We start from the raw sequence: 18,633 nt of genomic DNA, 5'->3' as shown, positions 1-18,633 counted from the left end.
TTGCTTGCTTTCTTGTATCATATCCCTCAACTAATGCTAATAGTCTGAGAAAGAGGAACCCATCAGCATTGTTTGCTCAAACCATTCAAAGCCTTAAACACCTCATAGATCACCTCACATGTGCCTAGTCTCCAGATGTTGCAATTTGCAGAACTCAAGCCTCCTTTCTTGGTAAGAGCGTCCCTTTTTTTCCCCTCACCAATCTCGTTGCCCTTCTCTGTACCTGTTCCAGCGGCTCCACATCCTTCCTAAAATGAAGTCTCTAGACCTGTATGCAGTAGACCTGTGGCCTGACCATTACCTTATACAGTGTGATAATCACCTTGTTTCTTCTATCAAAATTCCTGTATATCATTGACAAAACTCTATATGTCCTTACAGCCTGTCTGCACTGCTCAGAGAGCTTCATATCAGACTGCACAATTGCTCCCAAGTCCTTTTCATTTTTCACACTGTTGATACATTACTCTGGGATTGCAGCAACTCATACACAGTACCTTGCATTTGTCAATGTTAAACTTCAATTGCCATTTCCCAGTCCAATTGTCTAATTTTTATAGATCTTGTTGTAGCAGCATACCTTCATTGCTGTCATTAATCACCCTGCCAACCTTTGTATCATCTGTAAACTTAGTCAGTAAGCCTGATATATGCTCATCAATATCTTTAATAAATACAGAAAACAGTGGGCTCAGCACTGAGCCCTGTGGGACTCTACTATTAGCGCACAAAGAGCAGTGTCCAGTGATAACCACTTTTTGTGTGTCTTCTCCCAATCATCCCTCCCTTTATCCACAGCGGTAACGTTCTCCTAATGCCATGCTGCTCCAATTTGAACAGTTGGGCCTTATGTGCAATAGTAACAAAAGCTTTCTTGAAATCTCAGTACAGGTAACCCTCATATAACACGGTAGTTAGATTCCTATAAAATGTTTTGCGAAACTGTGTTATACGGGACAAAGAAAAGTACAAAGGGGGGGGGATTACATTCCAAAAGCTAACAAAAATACACCATTCTAGATTTCATGTACCTTCTACTTTCTTTAAAAAATTAGTGATCTGGTTTGTTTGCTTTCGCTTATAAATTATTGCAAATTTCATTGTATGGAACTAGCATTTTTTGAACTTTGGGCTCCTTTCATTCAGGAATCTGCATTAAAAAAATAAGATTCTAATTGTTCGGCTAACTTTATGCCTTCTTGTATACTTTTTTAGTGTAAAATTTGGAAGTTTAGAATTTTCGTCTGTGCTATCATCCTCTGAATTGATTTGGTTTTTCCTCCGATGCCATTTCCACTAAATCCGCTTCGCCAGCCTCTTTTTCTACCAGTAATTCTTGAACATCTTCAGTAATCATATCTTTTTTAAAAATATTTTAAGAGCATAGGCAACTAAGGTCACGTTACTCTGTGTATATTGTTTATAAATTGCATCTGTCCTGAGGTCTATTTTCTGTTTTGCTGGACGAAAAACCCGAGATTCCAGGAGAAAAAACCATGCTACCCTCACCTGAGTCCGACTAATTCAACCAAGTTGTGAAAAAGACCCATAAAAATTTCTCCTGTCATCAGTGGGATTCGAACTCTGGTCTTTTCCACCTGATGTGACAAGGAAGGCGATTTTATCAGCTGTGCTACCCAGTAATTTCATATCATCAAAACCTTCCCCTCCTGTTGACGTACCAAGCTCTACTATCATACTGATTGCCTTTTCTGCCGGTTCGACCATATTTCCTGAATGAAATGATTCTGGCCATTAATTTTCCCCGATGCATTTAATGTTGACAGTTTTACTTCTTTTAGCAATAAATCTATGATTCTGATACAGTCCACAATTGAGAAATGTTTCCATTTCTCCATTACGTTAATAGATTCGGAATAAATTTTTTTCCAAAATCCATTGTAACGATTTTCTGATGGAATGAGTTTTAAAGGTGGATATAATGCCTTGACCTAATAGCTGAATGAAAGAAGTTATATTAACCTAATACAACTGTGGTGTTAGGAACAAAGTTTCAATGTTTGGATGACTTAAATCTTTTGAATGGCCTCGTGTACTATCCAATAGTAATAAAATTTTGAAATCTAGATTTTTCCCCAAGTTCAATAGCACAGAATGTAACATGGCGATTTCCTAACAAAATAAAATACAGGGATTTCTTAATATATATATATTTATATATATTTATTATTATTATTTTTTTTTACTAGTGAGTCAACAGCGGGGATTCAAAAAGAGGAAATGTTGAAAAATTACATCCAACATAATACCAGTGTTCCCCCTGCACAAAAATACCCTGTTTTGCGAGATTTACCAAAATTCTCTAACTGTGTTAGAGCAAAATCCTTTTATATAAGTATCATGTTGTGTGAGGATTGCCACACTTTATCAATCATGTTAGAGTGAAACCATGTTGTAGAAGTACCATGTTATATGGGGGTTGCCTGTACTGTATACAATATCAGTATTATTTTTTGAATCCAGCTCCTTTGTCACTGCATCATAGTATCCAATCAAATTGGCCAGATAAGATCTCCCCTTAATAAACCCATGCTGTGACTGAAGTATAACTGCACTTCTGTCTTGCATTACTTCTTTAAAATGTGACTCCATTTTCCCTATAACAGAAGTTAAGCTAAAAGGTCTGTAATTACTCATATTACCTTTTGATTTCCTTTTTGAATTGGGGATACATTTGCACATCTTCAGTCCACAGGGACTTCCCCTGAATCCAAAGATGCTCTCATAATTATGGCTAAGGGCTTGCTTACTTCCTTTGTTGCCTTCCTTAATGTACCACCCCAGGTGCCTTTCTTACATTTCTCTTCCACTTTTCTCTCAGTTATTACAAAATCCTTTAGCTCCCCAGTAGAGAGCGATAAATTTCTGGTACCTACTCCGCTAAAGAATTCCTCATGTGTGAATGTATATGCAAAGTACTTATTCAGCTTGTCAGCAACCTGAGCAGGATCATCGACATTAAGTCAGCCAATGTGATTAATATAAGTAAAGAAGTCTTTGCTATTTTTCTTCACATTCTTTTCCAGAGACTTCTTGCAATCAGCCATGGCTTGCCTAACCATCTTGGTGACTTGATTGCAGACTAGTTTATTTATATCTACCACAGGCTTCTGTTTCACATGATAATTTATATGCATGTCGTGCATTTGTATTCTCTGCCATGTGGGTCGATAGTTCATCTGACATCCATTTAGGACTAAGCCTTGAACAGTATTTCTTAGTTGGTGTGAAGCTTAGTAGCTTCTGTGATTATTTCCCTGAATGTTTCCCATTTAGAACTTGTTGTTAGTAACATCATTAGTTGGTCCCAATGTATAGAATTTAAAAACTGTCTGAGGCCACTGTAGTCTCCTCTGTGAAAACAAAAACCCTTCCCTTTATCCTTGATGGTAATTAAATCCCACATTAATACACTGTGATCACTGTTGATAATGAGATCAAGAGTATTGCTCCCTTGTTGCCTCTGTAACTTGCTTCTGTAGAAAACAGTCATCTGATAAATCCACAAAAGTCTTGGTAGTCTGCGAGTGATCAACCCACAAGTTCCAGTCAATATCTGGAAAGTTAAAATCTCCCATTATAAGACATTCTGATTTACTGGCCCACTCTATTTCTCTCTACAGTTTCTCATTGTACTCATCAAAATTTTTCAACCTATAACACAATCCAACTATTATTTTTGTTTTTGCAGTGCTTATGTCATATCAAACTGACTGAACATTGCACTGGCCATCCATGTCAACTGGATATTTATCTGAATTTTATCCCAAGATAAAAAAAATAATACATGTGGTCCAGCATACTTTCCTTAGAAATGCTTTTACTCCACTTCACCTTATAGGGGATGACAAATATGCACCCCTCAAGAGTGTTTTTTCATTTCCAAATGCTTTCCTCCTGTTTTAAAATGGCAGTGATTCTTGTCAACAGCACTTTAAAAGTTGTGCTTAAAACTGTTTATTAATATTGCATTCATTTTTAGTATTAGCAAGGCTTAATGATGCAAGAAAGAGAACTTTTTTTCTGCATCAGCCAAAAATAAATACATAAGTAAATAATAATAATAATTCAAATAAAACAATTTTCTTACTACTCCCATTCCCACAAGATAATCATCCAATTCTGCTTTAAACTTAGTCAGATTCACTGTCTCCACCATCTTGGGGGGGCAGCTTATCCCATTGTTCAACAACCCACTGCCCATTGTTGAATTTAATTAGATTCAGTCTACTGTTATTCCTTGATTTTATGTTTGTCTCACCCATGAACAGACCTTCCTCATTGATTTTACTCAACCCCTCCAGTGCTTTATAGACTTCAGTTAGATCTCCCTCAGATGTCTGATTGTCACACTTCCCATTCCACACCTTCTAAGCTGTTCTTCATACAAAGGGTACTAGGAAAGTTTTGCAATACAGCTTTGTTTATTTAATTTTTTCAAAGTAATTTCCTCTACATTCAATACACCTCTCCGTCCTCCGAAACCAATCTTTAAACCAGTTCTGCCAAGTTTCACTAGGGAGTAAAGGACACTCGTCCCAAGCCCGTAGAAGGTCCTCATCACTGGAAAACCGCCTCCCTTTTAGCTTCATTTTCACATGTGGAAACAGTGCAAAGTCGCAGGGAGCAAGGTCTGGACTGTAGGGAGGGTGCTCGAGAAGCTTCAGTCCTGTCGTGGTCAAATATTCGGTGCAGGCTTTGGCGCGGTAAGCTGGAGCATTATCGTGATGGAGGTACCAGGTGTCCATTCTTGACTTTGGCCGCAGGTTCTTCATAGATCCAATGACTTTAGGCAGGCATTGTTCAGTATACCACTTAGCTGTGACTGTCTTCTGCGTGTCCAAAACGACACGTTCCACAATTCCACTCGATTTGAAAAATACAGCTATCATTTTCTTCTTTACAGATCGGGATTTTCTGACAATTACGGGTGTGTCGTCATCATCAAAGACCCAAACTTTGTTTTGAGCCTTGGTCGGCAGATCATAATAGTACAGCCAAGTCTCGTCACCTGTCACGATGTTGTTCACATACCGAGATTGTCCCTTATCAAACTTTTTTAACATCTCCCGGCAGCAAATCACACGTCGTGTCATCTGCTCTTCAGTCAGTTGATGCGGCACCCAGAGAGAACAAAGTTTCTTCACGTACAAATGATCTTGCAGAATCGAACGAATTGCTGGTGCATTTAGGCCCAAAGTATCCTCTATCTGTTGGTAGGTCACTCGCCTGTTTTCGTCAAGCAATTTCCTCACAGCAGTAACGTTTTCCTTCGTAACTGACATTCGTGGCCTTCCCGGCCTCTCAGAATCCTCCAGAGTGAAATTTCCCCTTTGGAATTCTCTATACCACCTGAATATCGTTGTATGATGTGGACAATCATCATCTAGTGCAAGAGTCATTTCTTCTAAGCACTGGTCTATGGTTAAACCACGCACGAAATTATACCGCAAAACTGTCCTTATCTCATTTCGTGACCACGATGCCATCGCAAGCACTTTACACTCTCACTACTAATGAATAACTGAGCCCATCGACTTGGCGAGGCGGCTACTATGCACGTATGAACATGTCTCAACATGCAACAACAAGCAGCTTCCTGTGATTCATTGTTGCGTCATATTGCAAAACTTTCCTAGTACCCTTTGTATGTACATTGCTTTGTACCCATCATCAGTCTGGCACCCTTCTTTTGAACCTTCTTCACAAGTTTTATGCCTTTTTTTTTTTTTAGGTTTGGTCTCCAGACCTGAATGCAGTATTCCAAATACAGGCTAACCATCACCTAGTAAAGAAGAATAATAATACTTTTCTTCTTGCTACCATGTACCTTCCTATCTGCCTATTTGCTGACCAGGCTAGCCAGGTGGGTAAAGTGCCTGCCTGGCAACCCAAAGGTCGTGGGTTTGAATCCTGACTCAGGTTTGGATCAGAGTAAAGCCAAAAAACTTTGGGAGGTGCATTATGGCCACAGAAGCTGATGCGCCAACAACTAACAAAAAAAAAAAAAAAAAAAAGAGCTGCCTATTCACATTGAAAATGTAAACAAACAGCTAGGAAGGCACATGATGTCCTTCAATTGAAAATTTTAAACTAATTTCACATGACTTCCACTAAGTAACTTTTTATCAGAAGCAAATTCCTTTAGTTTTTCTAATTTAACTTTACAGTGTATTAACTTTAAATAAATGGTGTTGAATACCTTATGGGTTTAATTCTTGTTCTTCTGCTTCATGGATTGAATCTTTACAAAAGATTAAACAACTGGCCTGTAAACAACTTTACAGGCCAGTTGTTTGTATCATTATATGAGAAAAATACATGTTTAAAATGCAGCCTATAAGTAATGCAAAAAAGTACAATGTGACCCCTCAGTGTGAAGTTGAACAACAGCATTACCTTACATTATTCCCTGTCAGAATTTTATGTAAAGCGCAGGCTGTACCCAGGTGTTCACATTGTTCAAAGGACACCAGTGGCCAAAAACTAAAGCAACCAAAAAACATCAAAGAATATAACTTGAATGAGCTCTTATTTCTTTAGAGAGGTAGTCTGAGTTCACACCACAGTGTAACTATTTTCATTTTAAACTTTTGTTCTCAAGAAAATTCACAAGAAATGTATTAGATAAAAGAAATTAGTTACCATGCTTTTAAAAATACTTTATTGAATATCTTTTATGAAGCCAAGGAATCACTGGCATAGATAAAGTTAGGTTCTTTGGCTCGTAGTTATGGTAGCTCATCATATCTTACTCTTTTATCATTGCTATATTTCCATCACAGTGAAGGTCAGAAATAAATATGTACAGTACTCAAAAAATTAGCTCTCTTGGTTCCCTTTTCTGTCATTTACAATAACTGTTCCTTAGTTTGCATATAAAAATCTATCTATTACTTACCTATTACTTACTTTCCTAGGAAAATCCTATTACACAAAATCTTTATCTTGAAAATGTCTGTTTAGTAAATAACAAGCACTATTTCCACTATTCTTGTATAAATTAATCATTAACTGTAGTGATTTTTCCCTTTTACTTACAGCAAATTAATTCACCTGCTTTAATAAGATTTGAAGATGCAGAAAGTGCATCAATAGTTAGTGCCATAAGTGATGCAGTGAGTGAAGGAATGGATGACACATCCATTTCTGAATACCCAACTATGGCTTTAGACCGGGAAAGGAACAAAAGTTTCCAAGAAAGGCTGGAGCCTTTGCTAGGTAGTATAACAAATAAATTTTTCTACTGTAAGAAATTTGAATATTATCAGTTTAATATATATATATTTTTTTCTGTTTATTCGTTTTTTCATATTTCTTACGAGCATTGCCCATACACAACATATGTACCACCTAGGAAGTATCAAACTGTTACCTATTAATATTTTCTCTTTAAAGCAATAAAGCATTTTGTATAAAAGGGGTTTAAAGAAGAATGTCCAGTATGGCACATTATATTATATAACACACTAGTATTAGGAAGTAAGCAAACCCTTAGCCATAATTATGAGAGCTTCTTTGGACTCTAGAGGTCCCCATGGACTGGAGGTGTGCAAATGTATCGCCAATTCATAAAGGGGGGTTCAAAAAGGTGACACAAGTAACTATAGAACTGTTAGTTTAACTTGTGTTCCTGGGAAAATAATGGAATCACTTGTTATAGAAGCATTGCAGGAGCATCTAGACAAGACTACAGTAATAGTTAAGACACAGCATGGGTTTGTTAAAGGGAGGTCCTGTCTGACCAGTTTGATTGGATACTATGATGTCACAAAGGAATTGAATGCCAAACATAATTTTGATATTATGTACTTGGATTTCGGGAAAGCTTTTGATACTGTTGCACATGGAAGACTGCTGTACAAATAGGAGTGGTATGGCATTAAGGGTAAGTTGCTACAATGGATAAAGGGATGATTGAGTGGGAGATGACAGAGAGTGGTAATCAATGGACACTGCTCTTCATGGACAAATGTTTTTAGTGGAGTTCCCCTGGGTTCGGTGTAGACCTGTGACAAAACAACAATGGGCCCTTAGGCCCATTGTTGTTTTGTCACAGGTCTACAAATTGTTGTTTTGTATATTAATCAATGATATTGATGAAGGTATATCAGGTTTAATGTCCAAGTTTGTAGATAATACAAAGGTTGGCAGGATTGTTAACGACAGTAAAGACAGTATGCTACTCCAGCTGGATCTAGATAAGTTGGGCAAATGGGCTGAGAAGTGACAACTGAAGATTAATGTTGACAAATTGAAAGTACTGCATATCGGTTGCAATAACCGAAGAGAAACCTACTAACTGTGCGGTACTACACTCAGGAAAGTGAAAAAGACCTGGGGGTAATTGTGCAGTCAAATATGAAGTTCGCTGAGCAATGCAGATGGGCTGACAGGGCATGTCATGGAATCTTGTCAATGATATATAGGAATTTTGCTAGCAGGGACAGGGATGTTATTATCCTGTTATACAAGGCAATGGTCAGTCCACACCCAGAGTACTGTGTACAGGTCTGAAGGCCTCATTTTAGAGTTGCTAGAACGAGTAAAAAGAAGGGCAACAAGATTGGTGAGGGGAACAAAGGGGTGCTCTTACGAAGAAAGGCTTAAGTTCTGCAAATTGCAGCGCCTGGAGAGTAGGCACCTCAATCAGATTACCTCGCAGGTGATCCGATTGAGGTGTATAAGGCCTTGAATGGGTTGAGCAAGCTGAATGCTGATGTGATTCTTCCTCATGCTCAGATTAAGAATCTGAGGGGGCACAGATTCAAATTGAGGAAAGACAGTTGTAGAATAATGTGCAGAAATTTGGCTTTAGCCAGCGGATAGTTGATTGATGGAACAGACTTCCCTCTTTTGTTGTGGAAGTTGATAGCCTAAATAAATTTAAGGCTGAGCTTGGACAGTCATTTGGCACAAATGGAGGGATGAAATGGGAGTTTTTTTTTTCTTTGGCTGATGCTGCATAAGCTTGCTTTCTTGCATTGTATGCCTCTACTAATGCTATTCAGAATCCAGAAAGACATAAAATCCAGAAGGTTTGATAAAATTTCATTATATGATGCTGCTCTAGTGTTACTTTGCCCACCTGTCTATCAGATAATAGTGGACTGATAAATTTTATTGGCTGGTATGCTTATTTGATATATAACTTTTTTTGCTTTTTTTTAAAAATTTACCAAAGGAGTACCTACATTAAATAAATGTGTATATGACTTAGAAGGAACTCAGTTTATCTTTTGTTGAGCTCATTCTCTGCTGCATCTATGGTCTTTCCTCAATGACTTCCAACAGCATACTGTTGAAGGTTATGGAAAAGATTTCATAACTGGTTCACCTTCTGTATATGTTAGAGCCATTTGTGGAATTTTACACAAAGTGTTGTGTAAAATTCCAACAGTCAACATGAAAGGAAGGCTTTAACTTCTGTTCCTCTATGCAATGTATCCCCTTTGGCTATTCTTAAAAAATTTGAAAGTAGTATATGACTTTTTTGATTTCAATTGGAGATGTTTTATGTGTAATAAAAAAATGTCAGCTGTGCTTTCCTGTGACTGATATTGCATTGTCATAGTGATGAATTTTTACCAACAATCCAAGATGATACCCAGCCATTAAAAAATAAACAAAATGAAAGGGAGAGTGAAAAAACTAACAAAAAAACACAATTTATTGGAGAATTTCCGTGTATTTTTATTTCTTGATAAATTTTTAAAAATTATTTTTATCACCAGTAGTATAACTAGGGGGGGGGGATTCCCCCCATCATTTTCTGCTGATCCCTTTTAAATACAGTGCAACCTTGATATACTGTGCCTCGATATACCATAGTTTTAGATATAATGCTAGAGTGATCATATCTTCCCAAGAGAAATATTAGAAATAATGCAGTATGTGGTAAACACACAAATATCACAATAGACACAGGCAAAAACAAACTCCATATCTCACATGTATAGTGTTTACACTGGAGTAACTGGTTCTCCTTCACAGATGGGGGCGATTTTGCAGATACCCCACCACAGACAATTTGATTCAGTACAAAAGAATGCGAGCTATAGCAATATTTACTAGGAAACAGAGTCGAAGAGCAACATGGATCAAATTCACTTCTACAATAAAATAAACAGGACAACGAATGCAGTGGAATAGTCTGGAATAAAATAATAAAAATGACAGGTAAATATAGAAATAGGCCATCACCAATACTGGTCTGCAGTGGAATCAGTTCGACTGACCTTACAATTATTGCAAATACATTAGGCGAGACCTTTGCAAAAGTATCAGCAAAAGCTTCATATCATCTGGAATTTCTGATCCAAAAATAAAAGGCAGAAAAGCATAAGATTAAATTTAAATCAAAAGGTAATGAACCCTACAATTATCAATTCACAATAAATGAACTGCACAAAATTGTCCACAGCCAGGCCAAGTGCAGTAGGCCCAGATGACATACATTACGATCAAGCACCTTAACAAGACTGAATTAGAAGATCTATTGAAACTGTATAACAGAATATTCCAAAAAAATGTATTTCCAAACACATGGCACCATGCAATAGTACTAGCGTTTCCTAAACCTGACAAAGACTTAACAAACCCATGTAACTATTGACCAATAGCTGTCACTAGTTGTTTAGGAAAACTACTAGAAAAAATGATAAATAAGAGATTGATATGGTATTTAGAAAAAAATAACTTCTACACAAACACACAGTCTGGCTTTAGGCATCACAGGTCTACCCTAGACCGCTTAGTTAGGATAGAAATGCAACATCAGAAATGCATTTATCAGATCGCAACATATGGTTACAATATTTTTTGACATTGAAAAAGCTTATGATATCACTTGGAGATATTGGATCCTGAGAGATATGCACCATGCTGGACTCAGAGGCAGTCTTCCTATATTTATCCAGAACTTCCTTATGAACAGAACCTTCCAAGTAAAAATACAAACTTCTTTTTCCAGCTTCCCACAGGGTGCCATTTTGTTTGCCATAAAGATTAATTCGATCACAAATCAGCTCCCTTCTTCAGTCTCACATGCACTTTTTGTGTAAATGACTTTAGTATCTCTGGTCAGTCACAGAACATGCGAACTATTGAGAGGCAGTTGCAATGCACAATCAACAATATAAGTGAGCACTAGATAACGAATTCAGACCGTCAACACAAAAACAATATGTGTACATTTTTGTTATAAAAAAAATCTCCATCCTGACTCTGAATTAAAACTAAAAGGCCAGAATATACCAGCACAGCCAAAAGCAAAATTTTTTGGGCTAATTTTAGATAAGAAACTCACATTCATGGAGCACATCTGGGAGCTACATAAAAGCTGTACAAAACAGCTAAACATACTTAAAATCCTTTCGTCAACAGCATGGGGAGCAGACAGATATTCCTTATTAAACCTATACAAAGCACTAATTAGATCAAAGTTGGATTATGGACCACTGTGTGTGATTGCATGGAAAACAGCTCTGAAATGGCTGGACCCAGTTCATAATGCACTGCGTATAGCTACTGGCACCTATTGTACCTCTCCCATATATAGTCTCTATGCTGAAGCCAACAAACCACCTTTAACCCTTAGGTGACAACAACTGGCATTGGATTATACATTTAAAATAAAATCTGTGCCTGGAACCCTACTTGGGAGATGTTCTTTGATCCATGTTGCAGAAATATCTACCAGAATCGCCAACAAGCAAATCAACCCCTGGGAATCGGAATGCAAGACTTTTTAGCAGCACAATAAACTTAATATAGACAGTGTAGAACACCTGCCAATGGGATTTGCATATCCCAATATGCGACTTCTCCTTTTAAAAATGGAATAAAAAAGCAATACTGGCAATAATCTTCCAACAGTTACATGCAGCGCACAGACTTCAATTTCCTGACTATATTCCAATATACACAGATGGCTCAGAAACACACTTTAGTGGGAGCAGCAGCTGTATTCCCAGATATTACTTTAATGCAACAACTACCAAAAGAGTGCAGTGTATACACGGCAGAATTATATGCAATAAAAATAGCCTTAACTCATGTACAAGGTAAGAGTCAAAGAATCAGTAATATATACAGATTCTTCGAGTTCTTACAAGCCATGCAAACATAGGTACATCCAAACACCCAGTCCTTTAGAACATACAACAAATACTAACTGACTACTCCAGAAATGAACAGGATACACTTTTCTGCTGGATCCCACGACATACAGGGATTGCTGGAAATGAAGCAGCAGACAAGTCAGCAAAAGAAGACAGATTGGAGAAGATATATCAGTGCCATATTCCGATTATAAGCCTGCGATACAGCATACTTGCCAGTTTCAATGGCAAGAAACCTGGAATCAGCAAACTACAATCAAATTGTACCAAATAAAGCCGAATATTGAAAACTGGGTTTCTAGCACACGAAAGTTGAGAAAAGAAGAAACGGTACTGGCCAGACTAAGAATTGGACATACCCATATTACACCCTTACTTGTTGCGGGCAGAAGAATCACCATGATGCCATGCTTGTGACACTATCCAGTCAGTCCAACACATATTAGTAGATGGTTCTACATATGCAAATGAATGCAAAAAATTCTTCAAAAATATTTACAAGATAGAACACAACATACAATTACCTCTTGAATGATAGCAATGACTTCACACATGTCCTTAAAGCTATTCCTTCCTTAAAACTAGTAACTTATACCTCCTCCTCTAAGGAAGTAAACGTAAGCAACAGACTAACCCAATGAAGTACGAATCAGGTTAAAAGTAACAATTTAAATTCAAAGTAAACACATCGTATCATATGGACTGGTGCATTATGACCCACAGGGTCCATGCGCCACTAAACTCCAATACAAACCGATCACAGATGTGGGAACCAGCTTCTGCAGTGGTTTCCAAATGTGGACCACTAAGCTATTGTATTGTATTGTATTATTATTTATTATTTTATTATTAATAGTGGCAAATGATGCAAGAAAGCAAGCTTTCGTCAGTGTGGGGGGGGAAAGGCCAGCACTTTCCATTTAACCTGTCCATCTGCCTAACAGTTTATTTAGTTCTTTCCCAAATTTATTCAAACTACTCCCCTGTACAATGCCAGATGGGAGTTCTTCCAACAATCAACCACCCTCTGGCTGAAGGCAAATTTCTGTACATCCACCATTGTTTCTCATTTGAATTTATGCTTCCTCGTATATGTAATTTTGAGCAAGAGGATGGATTTCATCAGTACTGAGTTTGCTCAATCTATTCAATGCCTTAAACATCTCATTCAGATCTCCTCGCACATGCCTAGATGATGCAATTTTCAAAACTGAAGCCTTTCCTTCTAAGACACCCTTTTGCTCTCCTCACCAATCTTGTTGCTCTTTTCTGCAACATTCCACAGATCCACATGAGGCTTCCAGACCTGTATGCAGTACTCAAGGTGTGCTACCATTGTCTTATCCAACGGGATAATCATCTTTGATAGCAAAATTCCTGTATATCATTGGCAACCACATGAGCTGTCCTGGCAGCCTCTCTGCATTACTCAGAGAACTTCATATCTGACTGCACAATACCGCAGGTCCTTTTCATTTTCCACTGCCTCGAGTGTGGTACCATGCACCTGGTACATTAGTCTGGGATTACTGCACCCCATATTGCATTCGACAATAGTAAACATCAATTTCCAGTTCTCAACATCTGCCTAATTTGATTAGATCTTGTTGCAGTAGAAAAGCCTGATTACTGTGTACTTTCATATTATCTGCAAACTTAGAGAGTAAGACATATATTCCTTCATCAATATCATTAATAAATGTAAACAACAGTGGATCCAGTACTGAATGGGGCACTCTGCTATAATAACATTAGTCCAAGAAGAGCAATGTCCATTGATAACCACTCTGTCTTATCCCACTCAACCACCCCTTTATCTAGTAGCAACTTTCCCGTAATGCCACACTGCTCCAATTTGTATAGCAGTCTTTTATGTGCATCAGTATCAAAACCTTTTTTGAAATCTAAGTATATAATATCAGAAACATGAGTGCCAACAGGATATGTTGCAAGGTGGTGCATATGAGAATAAATTTTTTGTTCACCAAATTTTCGTCAGGTTGTGTATGATGAATTTACATAGGAAAAGAATTGATGGTAATGAAGATTTTATGAATGCAGCTATATCAAAATTCGCAGAGAAGCCGAGAAGATTGCAATTTTTATTTAAAGATAATGATGAAAATTAACAGGCTCTAATTCTGTTTTGCAAGAGTTATTTTAATTTTGTTCTTGTTTTGATAAATTATTTGAATTAATATATATATACAGTATATATATATATTTTTTTTTGTTGTAGAATTTGTATTGTTTTAATGTTTCAATAAATTAACGAAAATATTAAAAATCATGTTATACAGGACTAAGAACCAGTACAAAAAAGGGGGTTACGTTCCAAAAGCTAACAAAAATACGCATTTTTTTTAATAACTATTGGAAACTTAATTTTTATAGTAGTAATAACTTAATATTTTAACTTTGTTTTTATAATAGTAGTAACTTAATAGTAATAACTGAACAAATGCCATACCTTACAAACTGTGATACATTATATGTGAAATAATGTATGTTCGTTTAATTTTCTTCCTCTTCATTGCTGCTAAGCACAATCTCTTCTGCAGCATCTAAATTTTGTGTACCTTCTGTTCTCTTTAAAAGTCACGAACTGCACTCTTCAAAATCACAATTATTTTTTATGGTCTCAAACAAGCACAAGTTCAATAGCACAGAACCTAACCCAGGGATCTCCCAACAAAATATGTACAGTGGATCCCCACTTTAAATGATACGTGAAAATCTGAAGAATATTTTCCAGTTAGCAAAATAAAAATAAATAAATGCTTACTTACATACATAGCTTAATTAATATGTATTGTAATATGTACATACTAATTGATATTTCTGTTCACTGACTTTTTTTTTTTTTGTTGTAAAATTTAAAACAGTAAAAATAAGCAATTAATAGCCAAGAACACTCATTACTCCGTATCATGTTTGTTGCAACTTGTGCATGTCACACAAGTTGCAACAAACACGATATGGAGTAATGAGTTTCTGAAAATTTGTTTGTTTTTTATGATTGAATATTTCATGAAAGGGGAAACACATTTTACAATAATAATGTGAAAACCCACAGAATTCCAGCTATCGGTACTATAGCAAATACAAGAAGATCGAGTTTACTACCCATTTATAAATGATTACACTAACAGAAAAGACCAATAAATCGGAAACTGCAAATTGTTTTTATTGTTTTATGGTAGTGACCTCCAGAAATGTGCTTTAGAAAAATATTTATATTGCAAAGGCGATAACAACTAGCAAGTCAACAGCAGGGATTCACAAAAAGGAATGGAAACATTGAAAATTGCATCTAACATGATTACAGGGGTTTTCCAGCACAAAAGCTCAAAAATACCGTGGCCCCGGGTGCCAAGCGTTTCTTGAGGCCAAGCGATTTTCTGTGCTAAATAGTACTGCAATTCCTATAGCGATTTTCCAAAGCAACTGAGTTTTTCCTTGTTTCATTTCGTTCGTAAGCCTTTCTGTTTATTTAGCTCTACTTTTTAAAAGTATAGAAAGATAGCCAGAAAAAGGAAAGTACCTTTTTCTTTATTGTATATACTAACCGTACTAACTCCTACGCTTGGCCACAAGCGGCACTGCTCCTGCCTCCCCGTGGCGGGGCCGGTAACCTGGGTGGAAAAGCTAATCCCCCAGGGCGAAAAGGAGCCGATGTGGATAAAGAAAATTATCCAGCCTTAGAGCCTTCAAGCTCAAATACCATAGATTGGTATAACTCCGATGAAAGTAGTGCGCAACATAAGCGCTTAAAAATAGATAATCATCAATCTGAGTATCCAACTTTCCTGATTATCCATTCCTTAACTAGTCAACCAGTGAGCAAACTCTCTCCATTTATTATACCGAGATTTCTAGAAAATGCTGCTGGATCACCTAAAATGGTCAAAAGGTTACAGTCAGGGGATTTGCTTGTGGAAACTGCGCAGTCGAAACATTCAGAATTGTTGTTAAAGAGGACAACATTTGGTGGTATCCCTGTTAAAATATCTCCCCACTCAACCCTAAATAGTTCCAAAGGTGTTATCTCTGAGTGGGATCTATTGAATGTAACAGAAGAGGAGCTTGCACAAGAACTTAAAGACCAAAAGGTCATACAAGCTAAGAAAATTTTGACTCGTAGAGATGGCAACCTCATTCCAACCCTCAGTGTAATTCTCATATTCAATACTCCAAACTTACCAAATACTGTAAAAGCTGGTTATCTTAATTGCCATATCCGCCCATATATACCAAATCCAATACAGCGTTATAAGTGTCAGAAGTTTGGACACTCTCAGGCAACATGTCGAGGAAACACAATATGCCCAAAATGTGGATCCCAGGATCACCCTCAAACAGACTGTACTGCTACATCTCCAGTTTGCCCTAACTGCAGGGAAGATCATCCTGCATATTCTAGAAATTGCGAGCTATGGAAAGTTGGAAAAAAAATACAGAAATTTAAAGTTGAAAATAAAGTGACTTATCAGGAAGCGAGACGACAAATACTGAAAGATACTCCTGCACGTACATATGCAGATGTTACAAAGAAATATTGTTCAATTGCTACACAAACCAATGACTCAGTTCCACTGAACATATCACTTGCTGAATGGGCTAGAGCTCAGCTTTCAGTTCCTCAGCCATCCTTGAAGCAACACAACAGCGACCAGATTTGTAATACCCCAATTTCCATCCCCACCACTAGTGGCATCAAGTCACAAAGTGAGACCAGGATGACAAATGCTGAATCTTCTACTAAAACCCAGATTAATATTGCAGAAATGGATACAGATGACAAAACTCAACAAGAACCTATATTAGAAATTCATGCCGAAGAAGACATGGACACTGGACGGCCTACCTTTCCTAAAAAAGATAAAATTAAAATAGATCGCAATAAGCCTACTGCCTCTAAAAGACAACCGGATCATCCTACCACTAAAACTAAATAATGAAGTGCATTTTACAATGGAATTGTCGAGGACTAAGTACTAATACAGATGAACTTTATGAACTAATCCGAGATTTCAATCCAGTAGGCATTTGTTTACAGGAAACATTTTTAACTCCACAAGTGACCCCCTCAATAAAGAAATATATTTTGTACAGACGTGACAGGAATACAGCAACTGCAGCCCATGGAGGTGTAGCGGTTTTGGTATCCGTTACTAATCCGTCCAGACAAACCCCCTTAAAAACTAATTTAGAAGTTGTTGCTGTAAGAATAGAAATTGGAATATCTTTATCTCTTGTTTCTATTTATCTTCTACCAAACCAAACGTATACACTCTGTGACTTTGATGAGCTCCTTGCCCAGATGCCACCTCCTTTTTGTTTGATGGGTGACTTTAATGGACACCACCCGTTATGGGGAAGTCTCCATATGGATAAAAGAGAGCAGCTAATAGAAACATTACTGGACAAACAAAATTTAACTTTGCTGAACACCGGTGCACATACTCATGTTCATTTTCCCTCAGGAAATACTTCAGCCATAGATCTGTCTATCTGCTCCCCCGCTCTGTACCCAAGTATACATTGGGCGGTATTGGATAATCCCCATAATAGTGATCATCTTCCAATTACTTGTAAATTCTAAACTACCCCACCACCTATCCGGAAACTCGCAGAAGATGGAAATTTACAAAGGCAAACTGGGAAAAATTTTTCCTTAAGTACAGTTTTAGATAAAAACTTCATTCTGAACCAGTCAATAGATGAAGCTAATGACCATATTACTAAACGGATACTAGCAGCAGCTGACAAAGCTATTCCTCAGTCGTCGACTCATCCACGCAGGTGCAAAAACTACTGGTGGAATGATGAATGTAATAAAGCAAAAAAAGAAAAGAACAAAGCTTGGAATATTTTCCGCAAGCATCCCACTATTATTAACCTTATAAATTACAAGAAACTAAATGCTAAAGCACGACAAATAAGAAGGAAAGCCAAAAAAGATCCTTGGATTCAGTTAGCTTCCACTATCACCAAAAACACCGATACTAGATTAATCTGGAGGAAAATCCAACATCTGAATGGCAAATATCCATTGTCATCCTCTCCAATATTGATCTGTAATGGACAGGAACTGTCTTCCCCCAAAGACATTGCAAATGCTTTTGCTAAAGCCTTTGCAAAAATTTCAGCAGCAAATTCATATGACACTTCATTCCAACAAATTAAAGTGGTAGCAGAAAGGTTTAAGTTAAATTTCAATACCGGTCTGTCTCTTCCATATAATCAGCCTTTTACTATATCTGAGTTAACGGATGCTCTTAATAGATCACCCAATAGGGCAGCTGGACCTGATGGTATATTTTATATTATGCTAAAACACTTGTATGATACTGCTTTACAAATTCTTTTAATATTTTTTAACAGAATTTTTGAGGAAGATGTTTATCCGTGCTCTTGGAAACATTCACTTGTATTAGCCATCCCTAATCCAGGAAATTATCGTCCAATTTCCTTAACTAGTTGTTTG

At 37.1% G+C, this 18,633-nt stretch overlaps 1 protein-coding gene across 2 annotated transcripts in view; it reads left to right on the top strand.

Annotated features, from left to right (window-relative positions):
* Positions 1 to 18,633, top strand: part of spri (Src homology 2 domain-containing protein sprint) — a 560,442-nt gene that overhangs the window by 426,234 nt on the left and 115,575 nt on the right. For both annotated transcript variants that reach the window (XM_090369518.1, XM_090369519.1), the window contains one exon: positions 7,065 to 7,242. In XM_090369518.1, the coding sequence (XP_090225644.1) occupies positions 7,065 to 7,242 (178 nt within the window). The remainder of the gene's footprint in view (positions 1 to 7,064; positions 7,243 to 18,633) is intronic.

The sequence above is a fragment of the Mastigoproctus giganteus genome, chromosome 3 (genome assembly GCF_048544385.1).
Source record: "Mastigoproctus giganteus isolate SK-2022 chromosome 3, ASM4854438v1, whole genome shotgun sequence".
In the NCBI taxonomy this organism is placed as follows: Eukaryota; Metazoa; Arthropoda; class Arachnida; order Uropygi; family Thelyphonidae; genus Mastigoproctus; species Mastigoproctus giganteus.
This window is presented reverse-complemented; position numbering and strand designations above follow the sequence as displayed.